This window comes from Aythya fuligula, chromosome 20 (genome assembly GCF_009819795.1).
Source record: "Aythya fuligula isolate bAytFul2 chromosome 20, bAytFul2.pri, whole genome shotgun sequence".
Classification (NCBI taxonomy): domain Eukaryota; kingdom Metazoa; phylum Chordata; class Aves; order Anseriformes; family Anatidae; genus Aythya; species Aythya fuligula.
In genome coordinates, this window is record NC_045578.1 from 5356112 (window position 1) to 5383865 (window position 27754).

Consider the following 27754-nt stretch of genomic DNA (forward strand, 5'->3'; position numbering starts at 1 on the left):
TTGCCTTCAAAAACAAAGGCAGAAAGACTGTATTTTAAGTTCTTGAATTTTCATCATAATTGTTTTTTTAATTTTCATATAACATGGCACCAACTAAAAGGACTGGGGTAAGGAACATATGAATGAGCATGGACTTGTAAAATGCTTTTAAGTAACTGTTGGAGCATCTTTAAAAGATGTAAAGCTTAATTTTGGAAGCAAAAATAATCTCAATTTTTTGTTTTGTTTTTGTTTTTCGTACTTAGCTGACTTCTTTGATCTTGGTGTTCTGCAGCAAAATCCCCACGATCTTTTAAATTTGAAACAAGCATTCTTAATTTCCTTCTCCACCAATGGAAAGCTATGGCAGGCGTTTCTGGGGGATATGTCAGATTGTTGTTCCTTCCCTGTTTTCTGATTTCAGTGGCTTAAATTGGCTGACATTTCAGGAAGATGCTTTTCTTTGCATACTTCCAGAAAAAGCTCCTGGCAAGCTGGAGTGTAAGATCTGAGGGGAAAAAAAAAAAAAAAAAAAAAAAACCACTAGCTGTGCTGAAAGCTTGAATATTGGCATTTCTTCCTTTTATCCTGCATACGGAGAAGAGCCAAGTGTATCAAAGCCCCATCCTGGTATCTCAGGGAGACTAGCTGTCAGAGCACACCACCCGCAGCAGCTTACGTTCAGGACAGACTTCTGATTTAAAGTATTTTGTTTCTGCTTGACCACCCTGTGATTGTGCTACCAGTTAGAAATAGTAAGCAGCGTTCAGACGTGGTCTGACCTTTTAGTAACAGGCTTTAATTTACTGCCACGTCTGAAATGCATCGTTCTGAAAAGAACGTGGTCTTCAGTCACTGCCTTTTCAGAGCTCAACAAATGTATCAAAAGCTGTAAAAGCTGCTTAATACTAAGGTGCAGCAAGCAGCTTGTGTGTGTGTGTTCAAATACCTGACACTTTGATACAGGCTGGGAATGAAAATGAATCCTAGTGGCGAGCCGATAAGTCAGAGACTTATCAGCCTGCTTTTATTTTGACTTCTCGAGTGTATCATTTGATAACTAAAGCAAACTTGTGTTATTGCTGTTAATGGCTTGCAAAAAGTACGCTGGATAATGCAGCCCTTGTGCTGTGCTCGCTCATGTGATATCTGAACACAGAAGCACTCAAGTAGGCGTTTTCTGGGTTAGGAGGTCCTTGGCCATACAGTTCCCTTGGGAGCTGAAGTGGCAGTCTGCAGAGCGCGGGGAAGGCTACCCTATAGCCAGAGTAAAGCAGAATATATACACACACACACATGTATATATGTTTTTTTTTTCTCAGTTTTTCTGGTTGCTCTCCTGTCAGGAGACAGGATGACAATTGACAGAAGGAAAGTGGTGTTAATGTGGTTATTGTCCATTAATCTGCCTTTGTGTCCCCACTCCAGGCATGTGCCTGCCCCAAATCTTTTCAAATTAATGAATTTTTCCTACGGTATTGGGGTCAAAGAAATCACCAATGCTTCTTTTAATAATGGCCAAGTTATGGAAAACTTTTCAAAACTGGATGGTATATGGGGATTGACTTCCATCAGCAACAGAGCAAGACAGGAAAGGCACTTCCACGTGGCGTGCCCCCAAATAAACAGCAATTTTGAGATGAGGTTTCAAGTCCGCATGAGATTCTCTCTGTGGTAAAAATGTTCATGTCTTAATGTGCTTAGGCAGGAAGCTGGGACCTTCCCCACTAACTGTCAATTTAAGTCTATCACAGGGGCTAAATGAGGAGTCTGGTGGTTATAATTGTATGGGTGGTGTGGGCAAGGGGGCTGCCAGGCTATAAAGGGGTCAGAAGGAACTTATGTAAGCAAGTAGTGTATTACACCTTTAAAACATGAGAAACATCTACTTTCTTTGAACTGTGAAATTAGCAATGTTCTTTAATCACCAGGAGCAATTCATGAAGCTTTTTTTGTCTATGAGTTCGTATTTGTTGCTTCTCCAAGTCTTCATGGGTATTTTTCCTCATACAGCTCTGAAGGATTGGGATGTTAGGATAACTAGTCAAATTTATGGTGACTCATAAATCAAACAGGGAAAACTCTTTCTCTCCCCCAAGCAGATGTAGAAGGGTATAAATCATAAATATCTAACCACAGCCTAAAACTCCAGTGATACAAGGTGACTGTTGCTGACTGGTCTTTCTGAAGCCTTTTTGATTTTGCTCCAGCTCCTGCTGGGACAAGCAAACATACACACAAATCCTTTCAGAACGAGGAATCTCAAAGGAAAGAAAATGTGAGCCTACTTGGCTCATTCCAGAGGTGACCGTTTCAGGGTAGAAATGATGTGCCCTGTCAGGACAAGAAAGGAAATGCCATCTGTAGGTGCTGCCTGTTGAGCTCCGTTTCATAGGGCTGCTGGTCTCTGAGACTGTGAGTTAGCATTCCTTAACCAGCACTGAAATAATCCAGTTCTTTTCTTTCCCCTCAGGACTTTTTTAAGGGTGCGTAATGTGGCTGCTGTGCTGCTCTTCCTATTGGAAAGTGCAGGATTTGACTTCCCCAAGTGTTGAACACTTTCTGCAGAAGTCAACATGGACTGTGAGTGCTTGGAACTTCTGAAAATCGAGCCCTGAGTGATATCAGAACAGAATAAAATACAAACATTAAATAACGGAACTTGATCTGAAAAGTTTTAAAACATCTGGGGCCTAATATTTCCAAAACTTCCAACACTTTCTGTCTAGTACCTCATCGCCACACAGTGTTCATGTTATTTTTAAAATCAAGTAGTTGGTTTTGATGAATAAATGCTAATTTTTTTTCCTGTTTGTCGTGCAGTTGCTCTTATGGTGAAAAGAAGATTCATTTAGTGACTGCAGCAATCTGGAGAGGAAAAAAAGGGGGGGGTTGCTTGTAGCATATACGAAGCAAAAAAGAAATGTTTGTAAGTGGTTCCCTTTGATGCTGGAATTTTCTGACTGCACAGAGCAGTGCTTTGCTGTTTTATGAAGCAACGTACAGCTGGCTGTGATGCACTCTGCAGTCTGCTGCCTCCTAAATCTCTCTTGGTTTCATCTGTGGCTTAAACTGGGTGAACGGGTCCAGACTGCGGGGCAGAAATCTCCTGTCACTTGAGGGAATTGTTTCCGGATATATTTCATTCTGGGTAGCTCTCTAGTGTACGTAGTGCTTCTCTAACATCTGTGAGGAATCTAGTGGCCTGCTCCTAGGGTCAGTCCTTTACCTTACCTGGGAGCGTGTGTACATACTTGGCTCTTTTTTGTAAATTAGAAGGTTTTGATTATGCCCTAATAGGGGTCATGACTTATCTTGGCTTCCAGGTGCCATGGGAGCGCTGCCTGTGGCTGCTGTGCCCTGCTGTCTCATCATGCTCCAGTTTAATTCTGTTCCCTTCTCTTCCCCAGCATATCTGCGTGGACTGTAAGAAACATTTTTGTACGTCCTGCTCAAACCAGACTGAAGATGGTCCCCTCCTCTGCCACCTCTGTCAGCGTTTCCGAGCCACAGGTTTTCAGCGGGAAGAGCTGATAAAGATGAAGGTGAAGGAACTGCGAGACTATTTGGCACTCCATGAGATTTCCACAGAGTTGTGTCGTGAAAAGGAGGACCTGGTGTTTCTGATTCTTAGCCAGCATCCAGTAATTAACCAGGAAGATCAAATAAGAACAAGCCCATTTAATACTAGTGCCTCTGGACAGCAAGACTTTGTGACTCACCCGTCAACCAGCACGACATCATCTACCTCACGTGATGCGTCTCCAGCGTCTGCAGATTCCATCTCAAGTTCACGAGCTCAGGAACATCAACAGGTACGGTCTTTAACCAGAAGCATCTTTCGCATACTTGTCCATCTCTATTTTTGGATTAACTACTAAGATGCTGCATGAGGTTTCCAAGTAGGTAACGTGCCATACAAGTTTAACACTATAGATGCCTGCTTAAAAAGCAAGAGGGCTTCTGTTTAGAGCAGCTGACAAAATGCTTCAATTGCATTTTATACATGCCTTTCTCTGTTGTGGTGTTTTTTTAATATTAATAAATTTGGAGTGAGGAGTTCGCTTTTTTTTTTTTTTTTTTTTTGCGTTTAATTAGAGTTGTTTTACACTGCCATGCTGCTGCACTGAAGTGGAATGTGCTGCTTCTGTGGAATTTCTGCACTAGCGGCATTTAATTTGGTGGGCAGGGCTAAGTATAGTGAGCACTCATTCTGGGAACAGCAAGATTTTGAAGTCCTTTGAGACATATGTTTTTTTTGCCACTAGCTACTTCCTGTCACTAATGGTTCCTTTGGCATGTGATGTCTGTGTTGGTGCACAGATCTTTGTGTGTTGATGTTGACAACTGTACGTAGGTATTAGTTGTTGTTACTTTTGAATTCATGTGCGAGACAGCAAGCACAGTTTAAAGCAATCCTGCAACTGAAACTGCTGGGAAAGCCTACTGGGATTTGGGCAAAGTTTTTGGTACCTCCTGCACCCAGATCAATAGAAAACAAAACCCCAAGTCTGTTGTCAGTCTTCAGTTGACGATGAATGCTGTTATGAGGAACCTTGTAAAGGGCATTTGAATTGAATTGTTTTTATTGATTTTGCTTTGTTTGTCTTTCTGCTATCTCGTATGGGAAGTTTACTCAGTGTCTGACATCTGCTCCCAGTCCTATTACATAAGTTAATAGGTATGTTTAGTTCCTTGTGGACTGGAGCTGTGGAAGTGTCTGTACCTTCTGCTTCCTCAGCAAATATATCTAATGCAAAATAAAGAGGTCCATTATTTTTTTTTCTCCTTTTTTATTCTACATTATTATTTACATTATTGTTATTATTTACATTATCGTTTAAGAGCCTTCTTGTTTTCTGGATATTGTCATCCCGATTTTTTACCTGCACAGTCAGTTCTGTAGTCTTCCCATACTGTCCTGTAATATATTACAGATTCTTTTCTCGACTCACAGGACACTCTACTATTCATTTCCTTTCATTTTTATTCCTCAATTTTGTAAATATCAACCAGTTATCACCTCTCTAGGATGGTAATGCTGCAGTCTCCTTCCTCAGTAGGGAAACCAGAGGGGGAGGATAGCTGCTGAGGGTAGTCAGCTGGAATTACACTGCAGTTCCTTTCACTTTATTGAGTGCTCTGAGCAACTGCCCCTTTTCCAGCTTTGGTTCTGCTGGTCCTTCACGTAGTGTCTCCTGTTTGTCCAATCCAGCACCCAGCTGAGGAGGTACTTCTGTGTGGTTACTCTGAAGGTGACCTTTGATGATGTCTCTGAGTATTTTTGTGGAGGGGTCTTATAAGGAGTCTTGCACTGATACTTGGTGTGCAGTCAGGCTGTGATATCACAGGGGTCACATGCTGCAGCCACTTCATACTGAAGGATTGCACAGCAGTGCCAGGACTTGCACCGTGACCTTGTCGGGGGCCCTGCTACTGTCTTATGTCCATGTAGATTTTGTTCTCTTGCTGACCCAGCCTCACAAGAACATCATGTGGGAGCTGATTGTAAAAGCACTCTACCAGGGTTTAAATTAAGTGGGACTTCAGAGGGTCAGATGCTGCACTTCCATTTTTAAAAATTGTTTTACTCATTTTAAAATTGTTTTTAAGCGCTGCACAGGAGGTATCTTCTGCCAGTGTGCCTAGCTTTTACCTCGTGCTGCAGTTTGCCATTCCAGTGGGTGGGGTTTGCGGTTGAACTGAACTATCAGCTTATTTCCCTCTGGACAGAGATACGCTGTTGGTGAAAGCTTTATTCCCTCTTTTAGGCAACTGGGTATGTGTCTCCAAGCCAAGCTGATATGACAGGAGTTGAGAATACACCAGAAGCACCGACAGAGGAGGAGACACAGGTTTGTGACCTGGAATTAGACAGATAACAAGGAACACCAAGTTTCCTATGCTGTATTTGCCACCACAGAATCGTTACTACAGAGATGGGTGACTGAACAGTAGTTCAGCCTGACCACCTGCAGACGCAACCAACCCCCTTCTATAGCATCATCCTGTCCTCCACATACAGAAAGAACTGGTGTCACTTGGACACTATAGGAATGATTTATTTCCATCTTAGGATTTGTATAAATGGAGGGATTTTTGTATATTTTTTATATTTGTATAAATGGAGGGATAAATGGATAAATGGAGGGATTCACAGAATAATTGAAGTTACGTGTACGTCCAAACACTAATTCCTGATAATTCCTGTGTTGAAAGCTTACTTAAATTACATTGGTGGTTGCTGAGAGCAAGAATTGTTCCGTCTTTGTTCCCTTTCAGTCTACTCACTCGGGAGATAACCTGGTGCTGGGGAGGAAGGCTTCTCTTTCTGATCTAACAAGCATTGGAGACATCAATGCACTGTCTGTGCGACAGCTGAAGGAAATTCTTGCTCGCAACTTTGTCAACTACAAAGGCTGCTGTGAAAAGTGGGAGCTGTTAGAGAGGGTGGTTCGTCTTTACAAAGAGAAAGACCTTCAGCATCTAGGTAAGAAATTTAGCAAGCATGTACCTGTTCTCCCTTTCTGCAGACAGTTGCAGAAGGGAGTAGAACTTACCTTGTTTCTTTTTCTTGCAAGTGAGAGTAGAGGTACTGTATCAAGCTCGAATTAGAGTGAAAGTAGCACGCTATTTGCCACTGTTTGGATGTGTTTAAGAGGAGAGCATTATGCAAGCTGTGGAGAGTGACTTCCCCATAGTAGCAATAAAGGAGAACCATGTGCCATCCAACTCAGGACTTTGTACAGCTGTGGCAGATCGTGCTGGTTGCTGCAGCACCCACAGAACAGCTGATGTATGGCTACAGACAGGACTGCAAGAGCTAGAGTGAGCTTTCATCACTTGACTTGTGGTAACTGGCAAAAAGTGAGCCAGAAAATGCCTTAGCTAAGGCAATGACTAGTAGCTGGTCTGTAGAGAAGAGATGTATAGTCAGTGACTGTGGCTTCCGCTTCTGAACAGCTATGGTTATCTGTCCCTTGGTTCTGTCCTTTTAATCACAAGGGGAACCTTCCTGTGCATGACCTGCACCTGCTGCGCCTGCACGGTTGACTGATGAAGAGATAGTGGTGTGCCAGAAGTGCAGAGAGGATGCATCTTGCTTGACTTTCAGGTCCCAGTGTGCAATTCTTGATTATTAGTTTAAAAAACACCCCTCCCTCTTCCCCCCCGATTTGCAAGTTGTTTACAGAAGTACATTTAGAAGTGTATTTTAATGCTCTGACTTTAGAGAGAGGTTTGTTTCTTGCTGTTGTCCAAAGCAGTGCTGTTTTTTAAACATCTCGCCAAGCTTTGTCCTACACATATGATAAAAGATTTAAGACAACCACCTCATTTTTGTGTTCTTCTTTCGCTGCATTTCACGCTTTTGACAGAATTTATATTTTTCTTGATTAGTTACCCAGTGTGTGCATGTGTCTCAGCTGTGTTCAACAATATTGGTGAGCTTGTGTAACATCAAAGAAACTGGCAGAAGGGGCTACTGAAAGAGTAGCTCTAGGAAGCTACATTGCATAAATTCTGACCGTCTTAAAGATTGAGATATCACTCTAGATAGTCGCTTATCTCTGTGAAGCAGTAGCTGTTACGTAAGCTCAGTAGAAGAGAAAGTTTCTTGCTCGTTGAACAACCTGTCCTAATCACAGAATGTGTGAACCTCTGCATGGGGATCAGGAAAAGGCAGCCTTGTTTGTTTTGGTTTAGTAATCTCCCTTCAAGGCTTTCACCTTCTGCTTAATAGTACTGCTCTAGCAATTTTTTTCCCAGCTTCTCTTATTCCCACCAAATAACTTTTTTTCTTTTTATGTTGCAGTTTCTGACACTGACGATCAAACGGGTAAGTGATAGTCTTAATGTTGCTTCGTTTGTGTCATTGCTAAGAATCTCAGTGGTACTTTTCATCATACAGAAAGTACCGTGTAAAAGCTAAAGCATTCTACTCCTTGCCATTTGATGGAGCAGGTATACCTACATTAATGCAGATGCAAAGGGGACTTTTTCCAAATCTTCAGCGTGCAAAGTACATTAGAAGCCCTTTGCTAAAGACAACTCACAGATTGCACAATGACATACCTTTCTTTGTCTCATGCAAACTGTGGTCTCTTGTTTACTTAGGTGGTGCTGGGCGCTCTGGCACGGAGGACAACCTCTGCAAAATCTGCATGGACTTACCCGCTGACTGTGTCCTGCTAGAATGCGGCCACTTGGTCACCTGCACCAAGTGTGGAAAGCGAATGAGCGAATGTCCCATATGCAGGCAGTACGTTGTAAGGGCTGTTCATGTCTTTAGGTCCTAAGTTGAAGACTGGTGATGCCTTAAAGCCTCATCTGCTGTTAGGGAAATGGTCAGAACTATGACAAATAGTTAGGTCAGAGATTAGGATGTGGACTGTACTGGAAGCTGAAGTGAGGGATGAATGAAGCTTGGGGAAAATTGCTCTTACTCAAGCTATGTTTGGCTGTGCCCTTTCCACTGTACCGTTTTACACCACAGTGCCTGGACTCCCTGGACGTTATTGCCAGCAGCAGACAGAAATAATTAACAACCAACATTCTAGAGTAATGTGATCCACTGGTGGGAGATAAACAGATGCCTGTCTTTCCACCACAAATATTAGATACTGAAGCTTCTGATTTTCCCCCTGAATAATAAACAAAATAGACTGGGGTCTCAAAAAGTGATGTGTTTAGCTGCTACTGAATTCTGATTCTACTTCCCCCATGTTGTGTTTATGCAACATACTATTCACTGTCAATATAATTTTCAATGAATACATTTTTTTTTCAATTTAACTTATGCTTGCAGGACAGGCAGCCTGCCTCCAATTTCCGTATTCAGAATGAACTTAATTCCAGCCTAGTGGGATTGTGGAAAAATGTACCATTTTATTTGAAGGTGGGCTCTGTATTACTGAAAAATGTAAGGGGACTGAGACTGTGAAACATACAGCCTTATCTTGCCTGGTGTTTTGTTTTGTTGTTTTTTTTTCTGTGCCACTAGGATGGGAATATCTCGTTTGCCTGCTGTCGATTTGTTGGATTCATAGGCTTCCTTACAATATATGCCAGTAGTTGCTTTAAAATTGAACTGAATTCCTGTGATTAAGGAGTTAAGAAGCTAAGGCTTGTGTCTTTCTGGTTTTGTGAGGAAAACATACAGCTGAAGTGTATGAATTCTATTGCTACACAATCATATTTAAGTACAGGTGACTTTCTTTTTAGAAGAGACCTGGAAGAAAGCAGAGGCAAACTTTATTTTCCCTGAGTCAATAAAATGAGCAGAAGTGAACTGCAGAGGCTTCTGTGTATTAATCAGTTTCCCTTTTTTCAGTTTTAGTTCTCTTGCATTAAGCCTGCTTAGCAAGAACAATTTATTTTGTGATCTTTGTTTGTGAGGGTGGATAAGAGACTTTGTGGTCTGACAGGTGACAATCACAAAATATTAGAGCTATCCTTGTGAAAAGCATGTTTCTTTGGAAGCCTTACTAAAGCAAACTGTAACTAACCTATTTTCCCTCAGTGCAAGTAGCCTGTCCCTGTGGCTGGTAATGTGTAAGTTTCAGAATCTTGATGCCTTAATTTTTCAGCCACTGTGGCACTACATACTCAGTTCAAGCAATGTGTGAAGTTGAGTACCTTCTGCTGCAGTTCTTTCCTATCTAACTTTCCCCTTTATGCTCTGATGATCATTGAGCATTCAAACACACTGCATGGGTGTCAACAGAGCATAAAAACAAGTGTTGACTTAAAGCCTCTGGAATCCTGGGAAGTGCAGTTATAGAAATAATCACCAAAGCCCTCTACTTTTGCAGTAAGTGGGAATGAGTTAACAGTAAATTAAACTGTTGTAATATTTAACATGAATATCACAGGAGTAGCAACTCACTTCTCAACAGGCACAGAGTGGAGGGTCTCTACTTTGCAAGTAGAAGTTAAGCACTTAAGACAAAGAAGTCTGTCACTCAGTAGTTAACAGAACCTCTGTGCTATTGAAGTGGCCTCTAAACTTGATAAAAATAAGAGCTGCTGAGGCTTATTTAAATGAAAATGCTGAGTTTTACCTCTTCCCCTGTTCAGGTTGTTCTCTAACCTTTGGCTTAAGGTTTAACAGCTTCCAGCATGAGAAGAGAACTGATACAGTTCAATGCATCATGGTTAAAAAAAAAAATGCAGGTAAGCATTAACTGTATTTACTCTTTAAGAGGTACAGTAATATACATACAAAGCTTTGAACAGCCTCATTAGTAAATTCACTGTGAAGATTCACGTCCTTTTTCAATAAACTCAGGACTGGGGGGTATTTAACAGGAAGATTATTCTCCTGTGGACAGATCTACTTTTATTGTAGAGAGTAGGTTTATTTTCTACAACAGATAAATCAAGTTGCACATCAGTGGTTGAAATTTTAGCAATGAGAAGATAAGATATACCCACCCTGAGTCTGAAGTGTGCTTTCTGAAGGGAAAAACTTTTTTTTTTTGGACTACATTCTTTCCCTTGCAAAAATGCTTTCTATTTCATGGATATGACTGACTTGTTTTTAAAGGGAAATCAAAATCTGGAACAAAGTGATTAATAATCCAAAGGAATATAATGATCTAAACTAATAAAGTAAATGGAAATATTTATGTCCTTTATGTACACTGTACATGGTTTAAATATTTTAAAGTTAATATGCTACTTGAAATGGCATGTTTTTCTCTATTAAAAAAAAATCCTCTTGGTACTACAATGGTTAAACCTACTAGTTTTGGTACAGAAGTTTGCTTTATAATTTTATAATAAACTTGAAATGTGATTTAGTTAACTTTGTTTTCTGCTTCTCTTGCCAACAAGCTAGGACAAAGCAGAGTTACTTCTGATTTTTAACCAGAAAAAGCTTGGGATACACTATGATTAAATACCATTATAGAGTGGGATACAAACAAGTACATAGATATTGAAGGGGAGAAAAATAACTGAGAACCCTAACTTCATCTTTGCTTTCTCTTTTGTAATATTCATAAAGTTGTCTCTGAACCCTCAAAACTAAGGCAATGGAGAGGAAATAAGCTGGTCAACTTGCATCTACTATACATACACACGCAGTCTGAGCCTACATCTTTGGAGCTCATGCATATTTATCCAGCAAGTGCACATCATCATATGCAAAACAGGCTTTAAAAACTGATTTTAATTTATTGATAATTAATATTCAAGTACTTAGAGTAGTTCTAAACAGCTTCAGTTAAGAAAGTCTCAACTATTCTGACATCCAGATGGTAGAATTCCTGTCTCAATTTTATTAATTGAAACTTGAAGAGCAAAATTCAAGTAACTTGTTCTAAAAAACAAATACTCCAAGAGGATGATCAGATAATGTTGCACCAAGTGTTGTAAGGAAAGCTTATTTGGGTTGTAAGGAAAGCTTATTTGGTACCTCATTTTTTAATAGGAAACCCATGCAGAAGTATAAACTGCTACTGTATTATAGATCTGTGCTGAATGTTACAAGACGGGGAAAAATAAAAGTCAGACCAGCTGAAGGATGTGTCCTTTGTATAAGTTGTAGCCATGCAGCACAACTATCCTGGCACTACAACGTACAGTTTCAAATATTTGGTGGTCTGGTATCCTGTCCTGATAAGAGAATAACCTTTAGAAAAGATGTCCTGACAGCAAAGGAGAAGCTATTTCAGTTTTATTGCTTTATTTATAAAAATACCCAAACTTTAAAAACCCACGGAAATGAAACCAGCACCTAGATATTAAGTGCATTGGTCTACATTATGGGCAGAAAAATGGATTCAGCAGTAGTGTCCCTCAGAGTTCTTTTAATTAATTCCATATAGCTGCTATGGATCTTGAGAATTACCTCTGATGGACTTGAGCATTTCATTTCCATTACATCCCCACAGAGGAATCTCACCCTTTCTTCCACCTACCTAGTTCTCAGCTGTTCCCTTCAGGGAGTTCCTGAAGTGTAGCAGTGTTAAGACCAGTCAGCTGCCCCAGATTGCTAGCATGGGGCTACCAGTCTCCGTTTGCGGATGCATTCCCAGATCCATTTGGGAGATACACGCTTAGCACCAGGATTCTCATCAATGTCCCCTATAACATGCGTTGCTGAGGCTGTGTCAAACTCTGGCACAAGATCACCATCGTAGGCTATGAAGTAGCGACGGATTTTGTTGAAATCCTTCACCGAGGGCGATAGGTACAGCTTCACACCAGTGAATATGTCCAGCAGTGTCTGTGTATTGGGGAAGAGGATGGAGAAACAAAGGTTGATAAAACACTAGATCGGTCTGGAAGTTACACTGAATTCTTTGAGGCATGAACAAGTCCACTTGCAGTCCCCAAGGACTGGCCTGGGATTAGAATCATGTCTATAAATTAGACTTTGGCCTGCTGTTGAATCATACAGAAGACTAAACGCCAATACAACTCCTCTGAAAGCTGGATGCTGCAACTGAGTAGTGCTTTCCTTGCAAAGGGGAATTATTACCCCATTAGCAGCCCTTGCAAATGCTGCCTTTAGTGATGATGTTGATGTGGTCCAGTAAGCATGATCTTAATGCCTTTGCCCTTACAAGCTGATGCTTCTTAGTTAAAGTGGGAGAACATAACAACCCTGGGAGTGGACTTGCTGTTTACATCAAGTAGCAAATAGCTACTCCAAGCTTATCAGATAATTACAGCTCTTGTGATTCTTAATCCACTCCCACCATTTGCTACACAATGAGCTAGAAAGGACGGTTCTCTCCCTTTACAGCTCCCATCTCTTCTATATGTAGTACTCTAGAGCAGCCACTCAGCAATCACAGCACATTGCCTTTGTAGAGCAGGACATTGTTGGGTGATGAACAGAGCCTTTAGCATAACAAACCCAGTTGTGTCAACTTTGCAGGTAGGGAAAAACAGCTGCAGAAATCGCTTTCCTCTACAAGAGGGTGCATTGTTGCTATTTCTGCCTTAACGTTTCCTTTTAATTTAGGGTGCTGCTTTGGAAAGATTTCAGACTTGCCAGATGGAAGGCAAAAGTGAACAGACAATTGAAACAGCTTCAACTTCTTCCCACCCCAACGTGTTTGCTTCCTAGCTGTCCCTACCTTCTTTCCATTGTCATCCATCTCAGATGCTTTTCGCTTCTCTCCTCGTTTCTCCTCTGGCTTTTGAGGGGATTCAGTGATTGCTTTAGTGCCTAAAAACAAAAAATTGTCTTGTGATCTTGCTTAGATACTGTCTGTATATTAACAGTAGGCAGAAAAGAACGATGATAGAAAAACATAAAAGGCAAATTTCCCCCCCTTTCTGGGAAATCTGTGAATTAAACCATAGCTAGTAAGACATGTTTATCTGCTGCAAATTGCCCAGGGCACCTTCCTGCCCTCAGCACCAAAAGACTACACTGTTGTTCAGCTTTCTGTCTTGCTGTCACCTCACTTTCTTTCTGAGACTGCTCATAAATTTGATACAAGTTATTCCCCAGTGAGCACACTGGTGAAGCAAATTCGTTTCATGTCTTTGCAGTCTAATACCTGGAAATCCCCTCCAGGTGTCCTGTTATATGTATGAACTTCAAATAAAATTAAATACTGTTTCTTGGCCAAAAATGTCTAACCAAAAGGCACGTGATCTGCAGGAACAGGAGCAGCAGGTTTGCTGTTCAGACCAGTCTTATACATTCTGTTAAGGACCTTGATCTAAAGATTAAAAGGGACTGCAGTCCTAAAGAAATTACACCAAAGTAATTCTGATACTAACTATAACTGAGGCTCTACAAAGGTCAAGATACCTTTTCTTTACAGCATTATTTCAGAGAGCTTTAATTGTCTGAATGAGTTGCCTGAGCACCAACCTTTTAAACAGCATCATCAGTCCTATCAGTCCTGTTGCATCTTTTCCCAGTCTCAGCACAACTCAAAGCTGTGGCTATTCAGCCCATGCTATGAATAACACCAGCCAAACCAGGGGTCGAATCAGCTTTGCTTGTTAACCCTGACATGCACGTAAAAGCTGCTGTGGGATCCACAAGCATCTCACAGAAGGCAAATAATATATCCTGAGGCTCCTCTCCCTGGGAAGTACTGTCTTACCTTCTGGCTTCTTGGCTTTTGCAGGTGACTTGCTTGGGGGAGTTTTAGTAGTCTTGTGTGGTGTGGAAGACCTGGAATTTCCCTCATTCTCTCCACTGCTGCCAGCCGTGGACTCTTCTTCCTCCCCAGCAACAACACTGAAGTCAGCCTTTTCTTTGGAGAGTTGGTACAGCTCCTGTCCCACCAGAAACAAAGCATTACCTTTAAGCCATAGTGAAATCTCAGATACTGGACACGAGCAGTAATGCATCTGATCCTCTTGTTTCCCTTTTTTTTTTTTTTACCCCCCTGAAGTGTTTGTGCTTATGTTTTTTTCTTCCAGCACCTCTTTGTAGCCATTTTTCTGTCAGCTATGTTCAAACTCTCTGCTTTCCACCCAGCTACTTGCCATTAAGGGAAGCCATACATATTTTCACCACCTGTTACAGAGCAAGTCAGACTAACTCTTCAGTGCCTGGCTCCCTGTACTGAAAAACACACAACACCCATTGCCCAACACTCAGGCAACAGTCTGGCTGAGGGTATTTTACCTTTCTCTCCCCTACCTGCACAGAGAGCCAAAAAGATTGCTGGACAGCAGATGGGCTGAATCACTCCTTCCTTCAGTGGCGTAACAAGCACTTGCATCTGCTGTCAGTATCCCTGTAGGCAGTGTGAAGACAGCCCAAATGACAATAACTAGACTGAGAACAGAGCTCATCAACAGCTGACTTACTGCTGGGGATGGCAACAAGCCAACCGGTTCCTATCACTAAAGGAGGTACAGGAGCCGTGTGGGGTGGGTGCTGCAGCAGGGATCCAGGCAGGCTGCCATTCGGCCCCTCTGCCATGGAACTGGGCCAGGCTACCCTTAGTCACTTCCCAGGTGCCTCCCCCAGTGTAGGCAATTAACGGGAAATGGAATGACCATAACCACTTCAGAGAGTAAGATCAACTCTTTAAGGAAGGAAATTCCTCACCATGAAGGCTGTTATAAGAGCTGATACAACTATCTGCCAGCACAACTTTCCTGAAAGTGCACAACACAACCCAACAGCTCAAGAGACTCAAGAGGCCCCAAGAAAATATAAGATTCACATCAAAATAGTCCAGGAAGCAGGCTGAGCCTAGAACAAATAAGAAAATGTACCATGCCTTTGGAGACACTAGTTAACAGGTATTTTCATGACATGTCCTATCAGAATTTGTCTTTTAAAATACAGACTGCTGCCAGAGCTTATTTGTGGACATGCTGCAGACAAGCACACCACATCAACTCACCTTAAGCTGTGGGAGGTTGGTGGCTGTCTTCCAGTCCTTGTCATCTCGAATGCGGGTGCAGCGAGGGAAACGAATGGAGATCCCATCTGCAGTGTGGGCTTCTGCTTTAGAGAATTCAGCTCCTGTGATCTCCCATACTGGGGCTTTCTAAACACAGTATTAAGGAAGAAAGTCATGTCACATTCTTGCGCTCTCTCATGAATTTGTGTTCCAATACTTCCAAAAAAAAACCAAAAAAACAACAACAACAAAACAAACAAACAAACAAAAAAAAAACCAAAAAAAACCCAACCCTCTTCCCCCCCCCCAAAAGGTTTTACTCCCCTCCCAAAACAACAGAGTTCTTTAAGCACCCTCTGGGCACCTTGTTTAGAAAAACTTCTATTTTCTTTCTTCCAATGACTCAGAGATCCTCAGCCAATACATAATCCAATTTATAAATAGCACGTTTTCTGTCAGACATACACAGCCCAAAGCATACTGGTAAATTTAGTAAAAAACAAAAAACAAAAAACAAAACAATAGCAACTTCTGGGTTACAATTGTGCTTCATGCATTTGAACTGTGCTTTAATTGCTTATTTAAAGTAAGTTAGTTCACTTCTGGGAAGGATTTGATGCACAAGTGTTTCCCAGAGGTGCTGGAGGTATGATTTCCTCATGAAGCTCTCAGCATCAAATGCACATGCAAGAGTCAGATAAAAAGTTGTGCTTAATTTCCTGTTCCAAGCTTGTCACTGTGAGTCTTCAATCTGTACACTTACAAAAAGTAAGTTGATATATCAGGGCTGGAAAACAGTCATTTAATGTCAGCACTTACCTTTGGATCTGGGACAATGAAGTCTGGATAGTAGATTTTGTTAATTTTTAGCCAGCTTGGAATTTTACTGGGATCCTATTAAGAACACAAAATGATAGCACTTATGATCATGTACGAACCTAGTCCTACAGAGGAGGTTCCTGAAAGAAAATGTGATAGCAAATTGGCAAATACGTATTTCATTGCTTTTGTATGGATGAAACTTGCTGTAGCGTGCAGTGCAAGGTGCATGGAGCTGCAGTAGTTCCTTTCATCTAGAGGATCACAAAAATTTCTTGCAACACATCTGTCAGCTACTGTCATCCCAAACATAAAACCACTACCATGTTACTCTCCAATTGTAATTCATATAAAACCAGACATTTTCAGAATTCTACGATCTTGATGCAAATGGCCTTCAAAATGTCAAATAAATATTAAAATTAATCTGTTTGTATGTCAGGTCTTGACAAATAAGATTTGTCACCTTTATCAGTCACTCACAAAAGAAGTCTAACTCCAACGTTTCAGGTTATCTAGCCGCAAGAACAGCCTGACAAGCATCTCTCACTTGCAGCCCCATCTAGTGACTGTCTTCACCAATTGCAGTATGCCAAAAAAATGGTACTTGCGCTGCTCTTCCCAATAAAACTTTGGGCAGAAACCAGATGGTGCCTGGCTTCCCACTCAATGTCTGAGTACAAATCTCAGGCAGTGCATCATCTTCAGGAGATGGCTGTACCTACATCTCAGTTCTCATGGAGGTTTTTAGAGCAATTTACCCAGTTGAGCTGTAATTGAGACACCGTTCAGTCCTGGCAGAGCACTTCAGTTCTGAATTTAATCAGCACCTCAATTGCAGCTCTGCAGGAGGAAGGTTTTTACTAAGTCCCTTGCCGAGCATTCCTTTGATCGCCTCCATGCCAGAGACCATCTCACCTTGCTGATCTTCACCATATCCAGCTCTGTTTGCAGACGGGCCAAGGTGGCATCGTCATGGCCACCAGCACACTTGGTCACAGTACACCACTTCTCACTCTTGGGATCATAGCAGCCCATGAGGAAAATGGACATCATCCCACCTGTAGGAGGGGAAAGCACAGGAGTTCACATCTTCTACAGGATAAGCCACAGCTTTTTAAAGAAAAAAGTAAAGAACCAAAACTGTTTTTCATCTCTGGGAGCTGAAGGACCTTGGGTTTGTGATGGCTTCACAGCATCAGCACATACACAAAGCTGAACAGAGAGACTTCAAGCTGCATAAAAGACCAACCCAAGACCTAATGCTTTTCTGTGCAAACTATGCCACAGTGAAGTCAGGCAGCTTGCGGTAGCCTGGGACATGATGGGCTGTGGCAGACAGTAACTGTGAGAGCCAGTCTTATGGCAGAAGTCCAAATGCTACAGGAAGCATGGAGTAGGAAAAAGCTTGAGATTCTTCTGAACTGACAGATCTCTGACTTTAACTAACTTCAGAGACTTACCTTTACTGCCTTGCCCATAGAAAGCTCCCAGCACCACCAAGTCTGCTGTGTCAGCCATTGCACCCTCGTTTAGATAGTCCTTTTTCACTTTCAGCCAGTGCCGTTTTCCTGGTTCATAATTACCCTGTGCAAAACAAGGCAAGAACCCCTCACTCAGAAAGCTACCCATCAAACAATGATGTCCTGTCTCCTCAGATGGCCCCTGCTTTTATTCAACTTAGCAGTACCAGAGCACTGAAGTGCTCAGATATATAAGGAGCAACTTGGACTGGATGTCAGCACATACAAGTATCCAGAAATGTTTCAAGGATGCCCAGCCTTGTATGATTCATCCATAGACCTCCAAGCACTTCACAGAAGTGGTGATTCTCTGCTTTGCTCAGTGCAGTCACATGAGGGACTAGCAGCAGAGCTGTGATTAAAATGCAGTTCTGTTCACCAGCTCAGTGATCTGCCTGCTGGACCATATCACTACAGGTGCATACAAACAGACAAGATGCTTCAAGAAATTTCAGGGACATCAGGAAATTCAGAGAGGTGGAGTTCTGTCTAACGACAGAAGACAGCCAAGAGAAGAACAAAGAAAAAGCAATACCAAAATTCAGGAAAGAAATGACATTAACTGAGATTCAGGTAAAGTTACTGCATGTTCCCTCAAGCATTGTTTAAAACCTCTTAAAAGCAGAAAAAGGCTCAGATCAAACCTAACTTAAGTACAGAGCACTCTGTTTTTACTCCCCGATTCCCAGCATACACCAGTAAAGAATAAATAGGCACTTGCCTTTATATCTTTCAACACCAGTCCTTCCAGTCCTTCACGGATGACTCGGGTGATCATATCTGCCAGATCCGAAGCTTTCTATAAAGGAAAGGAATTACGGAAAGACCAAGACTGTCAAATTGCTGTGGTCATCAGGCTTTCTACTTGGAAAATGTGAAGATGCATGAACAGAAAATACTCTGTACTGATAGGCAGTGAAGTACTAAGACTACAGCCTATGAGATCACCATATGTACTGTCTTAATTAACAGACTCACTGTAACATGCTTCATCTCTGAGAAGAGGATCCGGTTGGGGATTTCAACCATGTTATCATGTAGAAACTTGCGACGCTCGCGCAGAGGCCTAGAACACAGAGATAGATAATTAAGGATATGCAATGAATTTCAACATGAAGTACCAGTCGCATGAACAGTGAGAAAAGTTATTTAAATAACTAAATGATTTATCCTGCAGAGTTCTAGAACAGACAATCAATTCTTTTAACATTCCTCCAGGAAAAAAATATAAAAATAGAAATCTATAAGAAGAGTGTGCTTAGTTTCGGAGGACATGAGATGAGCTGAGTACTGAACCCCACTGAGCTCAGCTGAAATACAGTTACTATAGCGATGTTCCTTAGCACAGCAAGGATTACCCCATGCTGTCTTGAATTTACAGGGGTAAATGGGCAGCCTTAACACATGAAGTGAACTGCTGCTTCTGCAGTGGTAGCATATTCCAGCAAGTTCATGCTGGGAAACCTGTCAGGCTACTTACTCTCACACTGTGCCAGACACGTACCTGTCCATCAGGCTGATGTCATTGAAATAGATGCAGTCAAATACAAACAAGCAAACATTGGCGTCTTGGAAAGCAGCTTTCTGCAAGACAATTAAGATCAATTAAAAGAAATCTGCACTCGCAGCAACATGGAGTTTTAAAAAATCACAGAAACAAAAAAAGATGTATTTTTATCCCCATAATCTTATAATCTTTTATTTATAATAAGCATAGGCTTCAGATTTAGACCAAATGCATTAGAGCACAAAGAAAATAAAACATATTAATCTCCTATTGACAGAGAAATAACAAATACAAATGACTTCGGGCAAGCTAACATCCATCACTACTGCTGCAATAACAACAACAACAAAACAAGCATTCCAGAGACTTCAGATTAATGTCTCCTTTAACTTGAAATACTTACAGTTTAATTGTCACTTTACTGTCCTCATCCTAAATGCTATTTAATCTAGACGTTCTTATATGGACTACACATATATCTGCATCATTCTGTCCTCTCATCTGCTATATATTGCTACGGGCAACTATAAACAATGACAGAATTGCAAGATCTTCCAAGGTTTTTTTTATTTATTTTTTTCTTTTTTTAAATCTTGAGCTGAAGTTTCTTGCTATCTTGCTTGTGATTAAGTTAATATCAAATCTATTGTATTATAACAGTACCTTTTCTTTAATATCAGGCTTCTCAGGGATCTTATTTTTTTCCAAATTCTCTAGTAAGCACCAGATCTCTTAAATTAGCCTGTGATAACAGAACACATGCTAGTGTGTTTAAGTCAGCAGAATAACAGCCTTACAGCCTCCAACTACAAAAAAGGATTCATTTTACATTTATTTTTTACCTTATGCACACCAAGAGTCCCAAAAGGAAGTGGCTTGCCAGTTTTGTTATCAATTAGAAGAACTTCCGAATCCAGGATCATACTTTGCCCGCCAGGGAAAGCCTGGGGGATGAAGTCCTTAAAATGTGCTACCTTGAGGGAGAAAAAGAGAGAGAAAAAAAAAAAAAAAAGATGTCTACTGACTGAAGAGATGGACTCACTCCAATGCAGATGTTCTCTCCAGAAGTGTCTGAAGCATGTGTATGCATATCTGCACTAACTTTACTTTCTACTACAGCACGGACTACTAGCGCAGTCTATAAATAGAAAAAGGAGACGAACAAATATAACAAAGTCATTCAGCTGGCATCAAGTCAACCCAAATGCACTGCACAAAGAGGACTTGAAAGCAGGTAAGTTAACTGTAGTTTCAAGGCTTAACGGCCACCAAAACAAATTGATTACAGTTCTATTAAATGTTACTTTTCCAGATTCAAGTATCTGCAGAAATTAAACAAGAAATCCTACAACAAAAGGTATCTTCCTTGCCTATAGGTACTTGTGAAATTCAGTCATGTTTATGGAGGAGAAGGGTAAAATCTGGCAGAAAAGATGGGGCAATTTATAGGTGCTTACTTTGTGAGGAAGGACAGGTTTGAGGCTCCGGCTGAAGTAGCTGAAGTGATCTCCATTTTTATGGACCTGCACTCGCTCACCATCGTATTTGATCTCCGCATACATGCCATTTGGGCACTTCTTCATGGCGTACTCAATTGACTTGCAGGCTTCAGCCTTAGAAATATGGAGACAGAAGTTCAAAATAAATTTGGCTGACATGTTTAGGAACAAAGCTACTCTTACCTAATTTCATGAATGAACAATCAAGTCCTTTTTACATCTTTCTGTTCAGGGTTTCTGATATCCAGTCCAGATTTTCCTTTTCTTAATTAGTCATTTACTTTACATTGTCTGAATATGCTCAGTAATTATAGCTTTTCAGTGTTTATCTCCTCCAGATAAGAAAGGCACAGAACTTGCACCTTTAGGTAGGAGTGTGCTTAGCTCAGAAGTAGAATATTCAACTCCTGTTTGTTCAAACAAAAAATAAACAAATCTCCAATCCAACAAAAAGCTTACAGCATTTCAGAAGAAAGGACCAACTTCTGAGATGATAGCAAAGAAACCAACAAAGGAAAGTCACTTGTGGACTGAAATCAAGTCAAGATTTAGCTTCTGCAGCATCACTGAAACTGCACAAATACTGGCTCCACGGTAGAAAACACTTTAAAAATGTCATTATCCCTAAAAATCAGCATTACACGATTAGCTCACACTACACTTAATCGCTTGTCTACTGATTCCCAAAGGTGACAGTCTCTGACAGAGTCTATGAGAACTCCATCTCTTCCTCTGCAGTAGGTCACCATTGCGGGGGAGCCAACATTACCAGCATGGGCTGCACTGGGGTCATCAGGGAGGCCTGCACACTGAGGGTTCGCTTCAGGCCTGGCATCTTCTCAGCCTCCTGCTGGTTCTTCAGGACTCGCTCTACCACATCCTGGAGGTTGCGTGATGCTTTGAATGCCTCATAAGCATTTGGATCCAAAGCATCCAACCTTTAACAAATCAAGGACAGGAACAAAACATATCAATCTTAGGTCTGCTGCTCATGGCTTATGAGGCTGATGCCCACTTCTGCTTTTTATCTCACAACAAAAGGTGGGACTTACACGTGCTTTGCACCAGCATTCATTTTCAGGTCATGCTTAATTAGCCTGATGATGCATTTCAGGTCGTTGCCAGTACATCTGAAGTGAGAGAGAAGATTCAGACATAGTAGACATTTATCTGCACTACTTTCCAGCTGAAAAAAGGAAACTGGGCAAGGCCTCCATAAAAAGAGGTCCTTCCCTTCTGCAGAGTTTAAGCTCAAAGAAGTAAGTATTTTATTAGTGACACAGAGGCAAAGGAGTACGCAAAAGGCATCTTCACATTTGAATGCCAATATTAATTTTGCCTCTGTGTTGAAATGCTTTCCAAAGTTGTTAGTTAACGCATCAAGAGTAAGTTTAGTAATACCCTCAGCTTCAAATCAACACAAGCTATGTCAGACCAAGAATCTTCAACCTGTCCAAATGGCTCAAAGACTTTTCCCAACTTACTTAGGAACAGCAATTTAATGTACAGCTAAGTACCATTAAGGCAGTTTTGCAAGCCATTTGTTTAGTACCGATACAATGTCTTGACAGACAAGGATGAAATTCTCTCTGTGATGAACAGGAGCCATACAAGTTTCTCCATGCTGTTCAGAGATCAAGGAGTCAATCAAACCACAGATAGTGGCTTACACATGTGAAGTTCAGTTTCTGTGGGTTATGACTAGTTTTTCATCTGTTCTAGTCTGTGATGTATTGATAACCACTACTAGTTTTAGTCTAAACCTTCAGAGGCTGTTTATTTTCCTTACCTGCGAGTGATATTGTGCAGCACACTTTGCTGGTCATCTTCCTTAGTAAGCTTTGATAGCTGGATTAGGAACTCATCTACCTCTTGGATAGTCAGGAGACTTTTAGCTGCTGGAGGACAAGACTTGCTCTGTTCAAAGAAGAGGCGTATGGTCTCGGAGACATCTCCCTATCTCCAAAAAGAAAATGAGGGTCAGAGGGTCTACACGTAGAGAACAGTTAAGACACCACCAGTAAGTAGAAAAGGGCGCGTACATGACGCTCCAATTGCATGAAGGAATTGTAACCAAACATTGGAATTAAGTTGCCACAACACAGGGTACATCTTTTCAGCTATTTCACTTGCAAAAAAAGTTACGTAAGAGCACCAGTATCACCTCATTGCTGCCTTTTTTTTTTTTTTTTTTTTTTTTTTAAATTTACACTGCTGCAGCACCACAGACCCTGTATTTCCTCAGGATAAATCCTCTTGTAAAGCAAAGAATCTCTATCAGTCTAGCGAAGTCTCTAGAAGGCGGTATATACCAAGGCAATAAAGGTAAGAGAAAAAATTATATTCATTAGCTAATTAACCAACTTTTTTCATCTTGCAATGGAATCAGAAGCATGTATAATCAATTACCAATTCCTATGCACGGGAATTAAATGCACGCATCCAAGCACTGGCGATAGTACAAACCTAGCCTAATCCCATAAGCCAACTTGAGCTCATAGGAACAGGTCTGTTAATTGAGTCAGTTTTTGATATATGTGATATTAACAAAAGCAATATAAAACATTTAAAAAGAGAAATATACTAGACAAAGCAGGTGCAGCCTGATTTGCCTAGATTTTTTAGTCTTGCTTTTTAAAGAACTTGCAGGTGAGTTCAAGTCTTGCTTTCTGTTCAAACGTTATTTTCTAAAGCTTCCAGGTGGCAGAAAGCTCTATGAAAACTGCTAAAACAAACAAACCGGAAAAGATTCACTGTCTCCCACTCTAGCAGTTAAGCTAACAATCTTTCATGTGGGGGAGGGGGGGAAGAATACAATTTCCAAACCAGGGGACTGAACAGCACAAATGAAGAGAACTGCTGTCTGTACTCACCTGCTCCAGGTCCCGGATCATTTCCTCTTGGCTGCAGTTAAAAATCCTACTAAACAGCTTTACAATCTGCTTATCGTTCAAGTTGTAAACAATTTTAATGACGCCTGGTAACAGCAGCTTAATGGTCAGGTACACATCACCATGAAAACCATCTGGAAAAAAGCACACACCATTAGAAACCGTCACAATTTATATTCATCTACAGTTGGTTGTGCTCATTAGCACGTCTGGGGAAAAAACAACACAGCTGGGGCTTACCTGTTCCACCACGTTGTTCTGCTTTACATGAAAGGTCATTTCTCAGGAGAAACACCCACAGTTTCCCTCCAAATCTGATTTCAGCACTAAATTTGATGGCACTTACAAACATTTGCCACTGTCCTGGCCTGAGTCATTCCTATCTGATCTGAATTTGTTTTTCAAAAAACAGTTCATGTTGAAAACTTAATCCGCATCAGTTCAGAAGTCATCACAGCTAACAGCTTGGACTACAGAGTAATCAGATTTTAATTCACCCTTGCTTTTGCAATAATACTTGGAAGTTTAATTTTGAGAGGGCTTTCAGATGCGGAAAATGACACGCAATAATCATACCTCCTCCAGTTCCCTTCCGCAGGAAGTCCTGGATGATCTGTGTTTTCACATTGTAGCTAGGCTTGTCAGCAACCATGGCGCAGAGCTTCCTGAACTCTCGCAGCAAGCAGTCCTTGTGCTTCGGATCACTTTTTTTTGCAGACAGGCTAGACTTGTGGGAAGAGTTTGCGGGGACATCTTCTGAATTCTTTGGCTTGGCTGGATGAAAGACAAATTTTATTTTATTTTTTTTTTAAATGTACATGGGGAGGACTTTGAAGATGAGGGCACCTATGCCAGGCAATCTGAAAAGAACTATCCCAATACGGTGACAAAGCTTTGGAACTGAATAATGAGGTGCTGCATCAAAATTTGTGACCTTAAATTTTATTTATGTTAAAAAATCCACATTTTTTTCCCCACTGTTCATACTCTTCACAGTACACCAGACTTTTCTGGACCTTAATTCTACCAAACACTATTAGGCCTTGGTGAAAAGGAATTCCTCCTGGCAGACGCTTCTATTTGATTTCTATCTTATAGGTCTTCCCCCTTCACAGAAGCATGTTTGCCTAAGATCACTGCTAAAACGCAGGAAAAAATTTCAAGAACTCTTTTGTTGACATCTGTCAAGCACTTGTCAAAAATAAGCTGGTGATCAAAATAAACAATCGCAAAACAATTTAGTCCACTAGCAATAGAGCTGAGCCTGGTTCCCCACAGGTTTATATTCCCCATACCTCCAACTCTTCTTCTACCTGGGCTATCTTTAGTCTGTACCCTCACAATTCGACTGAAATTAGCCAGTGCAGAAATAGTGCTGGAGTCAGTCTGATGATGTGGGTTATTGCATTAACTGTGTTTCCTTGGGAATATTAGAAATGCAAGCATCGGTCCTTTTAAATCTGACAGCCTACAAAGGCAGTCAGAATTTTTGGCAAACTTGATAAAAAACATTTAAAACTAAACCACCTTCTACAAAGCAAAAAGTGACTGAACTAAGTCAAGTTAAAAAACTTCTGACACTGGTATTGGAAGAAAAATATTTCTCAGAGTCAGTTTCTTTTAAGTCCTACCTGTGAAGCCAGAGAACTTCTTCGGATTGACAGCAGCTAATGGATCCTTTGAGGGACTGGTTATTTGTCCTGTGGGAGTGAGCTTAGCTTGGACTGTTGCTTTTTTCTTCGGTGTAGTTGCAGCCTTAGAAGTAGCTTCTGTAAAACAGCAATGTAAGGGTTTGATCCAGCAGTCAGAAATAATCTCGTACATCCCTCAACCTATACAAGATATACTTGTATAATGAGTATAAACATGTCCTAAAACAACTGGGGATGGAGGAGCATTTCACAGACAGAAGTTAAAAAACTACATAACTTACTAAAAAGATGAAAAAAGATAAAACTGGAGCAAAACTGATGCTTTCTTGTGACGTTTATCTGAACCTTTAAGCGTCTATATGTGGAATAAGTCACTGAGACTTTCTGCACAGTCAGTTGTGACAAAAGAAATTACAAAGTGCGATTCCTGAAGTGTCTACTTCTTTGCTTTGGGGTAAGGCACAGATCAGACACAGCGCACTACCCACCTTTTTATAAGATCATACCAGCAAATCAGCAAGGATTACAGGGTAAATGCACGGCCGTGTGGCAGTTGGTGGCACGTTTTAAAACCGAGCAGGGCTGAAAAGCGGCGCAGGCCGTGCCTCACCTGCGATGTGCTTCTGGATCAGCTCCTTCTCCTCGTCCTGCAGCTCCTCCCAGCCCTCCAGGTCCGTGATGTCCTCGATCTTCTTGGTGGTGGCACGGGCCTTCTCCAGCTTCTCGAACATGCACCTGACGTGGTACCACTCCTTCATCTCCCCGCCGGACTCGGTGAAGGGGTTGGGCACGATCTTCCCGATGCGCACCGTGCCCTTCACCAGCTTCTCCTTGCACTTCTTGCAGCCGGCCGTGCCTCGCTTGGCGTAGTCCACGCAGTACCGCTGCTCCGCCATCTCCCCTCCCGGGGCCGGCCAGCCCCCCGCCGGCCCCGCGACCACCTCCGGGAGCCCCCCTCGGGCCCCACCACCCCTCTCGGCCCCCGGGAGGCCTCCGGAGGCCCCGCTCGCCGCTAACCAGCCCCGGGGGCTGCCGGCTGAGGAGAGCGGCGGCCGGCAGAGGCCGAGGGCCGCGCCGCGACCGAGCAGCCGGGCAGCCTGGACCAGAGCCCTGCCGCCAACGGGCATCCGGGCCCCGCCGGCGGCGCTGCGAGGGGCGGGGGGGCGCCCGGGGCCGAGCTCGGTGCCCGGCGCTCCCCTCACGGGCCCCACACCCGCCGCGCCTCAGGGCCCCGCAACCGCCGCCGCCGCCGGGCTTCCGTAGGGCGCAGCGCGCATGCGCCCCGCTGCTACCGACAGCCCCTGAGAGGCTCCCGGCGCTTGGCCACGCCCCCCAGCAGCGGGCCCCGCCCCTCCGCCTCGCGCCGCTTCCCGCCTCCGGCCCCGCCTCGCGCCCGTTCCCGCCCTCGGCCCCGCCTCGCGCCGCCTCGCGGTTCCCGCCGCTGCTGGCGCTGAGGCGATGCCGCCACGCGGGCGGCTGGCAGGGGCCCGGCGCCATCTTGGTGCGGCTCTGAGGCGATGCCCCCCGGCCCGCTGAGCCTGCCGAGAGCGCTGCGCCGCCTTCGTGCCGGTTCTGAGGTGCTGCCGGGTCGCCGGGGCTCCTAAATGGGTCCCCTGGGAGGGTTTTGGTGTTCGGGGTTGTCCTGGTTTCAGTTAGAACAGAATTAATTTTCTTCCTAGTAGCTGGTGGAATGCTGTGTTTTGGCTTAGGATGAGAAGAGTGCTGATAACACCCCGATGTTTTAATTGTTGCAGAGCAATGCTTATACCAAGCCAAGGACATCTCAGCTTCTTGCTCTGTCCTGCCAACAGGCAGGCTGGGGGTGCAGTAAGAGCTGGGAGGGGACAGACCCAGGACAGGTGACCCAAACTAGCCAAAGGGGTATTCCATACCATCTGACGTCATGCTAAACAATATATATAGGGGTGGCTAGCCGGGGGGAGGGGGCCGGACTGCTCGGGGTTAGGCTGGGCATCGGTCAGCGGGTGGTGAGCAATTGCATTGTGCATCACTTGTTTGTACATATTATTATTACTTTCCTATTATCACCATTGTATTATTATTATTATTATTGTTACTATTATTTATGTTATGATTATTTTCCTGTCTTATTAACCTGTCTTTATCTCAACTCACGGGCTTCACTTTCCATTTCTCTCCCCCGTCCCAGAGAGGGAGGGGGGAGGGTGAGCGAACGGCTGCGTGGTGTTTAGCTGCCGGCCGGGTTAAACCTCGACAGGGGTACGCGGCTCTGAGGTGCTGCTGCAACGCCCGGCTGTCGGAACTGCCCCTCAGAGCGCTGCGCTGCCTCAGCGTGGGTCTGAGGCACTGCCCTGTCCTGGGCCTCGCAGTATTCATCCCCCTAGAGCGTTATATGGTGTTTGTGGGGTTTGAGGTGCTGCTGTGTGAGTTCGCCTTCAGAAGGGGACCCATGCTGTGCTGTGCCGTGTCTGTACTAGCCTGAAGCGCTGCTGAACCTCCTGGCCTGGTGAAACCGGCCTTCCAGGAGCACCACGCTGTGGCTGTGTGGGGCTGGAGCGCTGCCC

At 42.7% G+C, this 27754-nt stretch overlaps 2 protein-coding genes across 7 annotated transcripts in view; one reads left to right on the plus strand and one right to left on the minus strand.

The window, feature by feature from the left end:
* RFFL (ring finger and FYVE like domain containing E3 ubiquitin protein ligase) overlaps positions 1-10786 on the plus strand; it is a 32037-nt gene extending 21251 nt beyond the window's left edge. For all 6 annotated transcript variants that reach the window (XM_032200731.1, XM_032200735.1, XM_032200733.1 and 3 more), the window contains 5 exons: positions 3390-3794; positions 5751-5834; positions 6262-6469; positions 7793-7816; positions 8095-10786. In XM_032200731.1, the coding sequence (XP_032056622.1) occupies positions 3390-3794; positions 5751-5834; positions 6262-6469; positions 7793-7816; positions 8095-8276 (903 nt within the window). In that variant the 3' untranslated portion in view covers positions 8277-10786. The remainder of the gene's footprint in view (positions 1-3389; positions 3795-5750; positions 5835-6261; positions 6470-7792; positions 7817-8094) is intronic.
* Positions 10787-11137: 351 nt separating this feature from the next.
* LIG3 (DNA ligase 3) lies at positions 11138-26156 on the minus strand. The gene is given in 21 exon segments (XM_032200728.1): positions 11138-12211; positions 13071-13162; positions 14058-14232; positions 15318-15464; positions 16137-16211; positions 17055-17197; positions 17600-17723; positions 18381-18428; positions 18430-18458; positions 18638-18673; positions 18676-18725; positions 19164-19243; positions 20009-20140; positions 20624-20779; positions 21435-21603; positions 21718-21795; positions 22455-22621; positions 23539-23690; positions 24133-24330; positions 25188-25325; positions 25819-26156. Coding segments are annotated over 21 exon segments (2709 nt in total). The 5' UTR covers positions 26105-26156; the 3' UTR covers positions 11138-11977.
* Positions 26157-27754: the final 1598 nt, after the last annotated feature.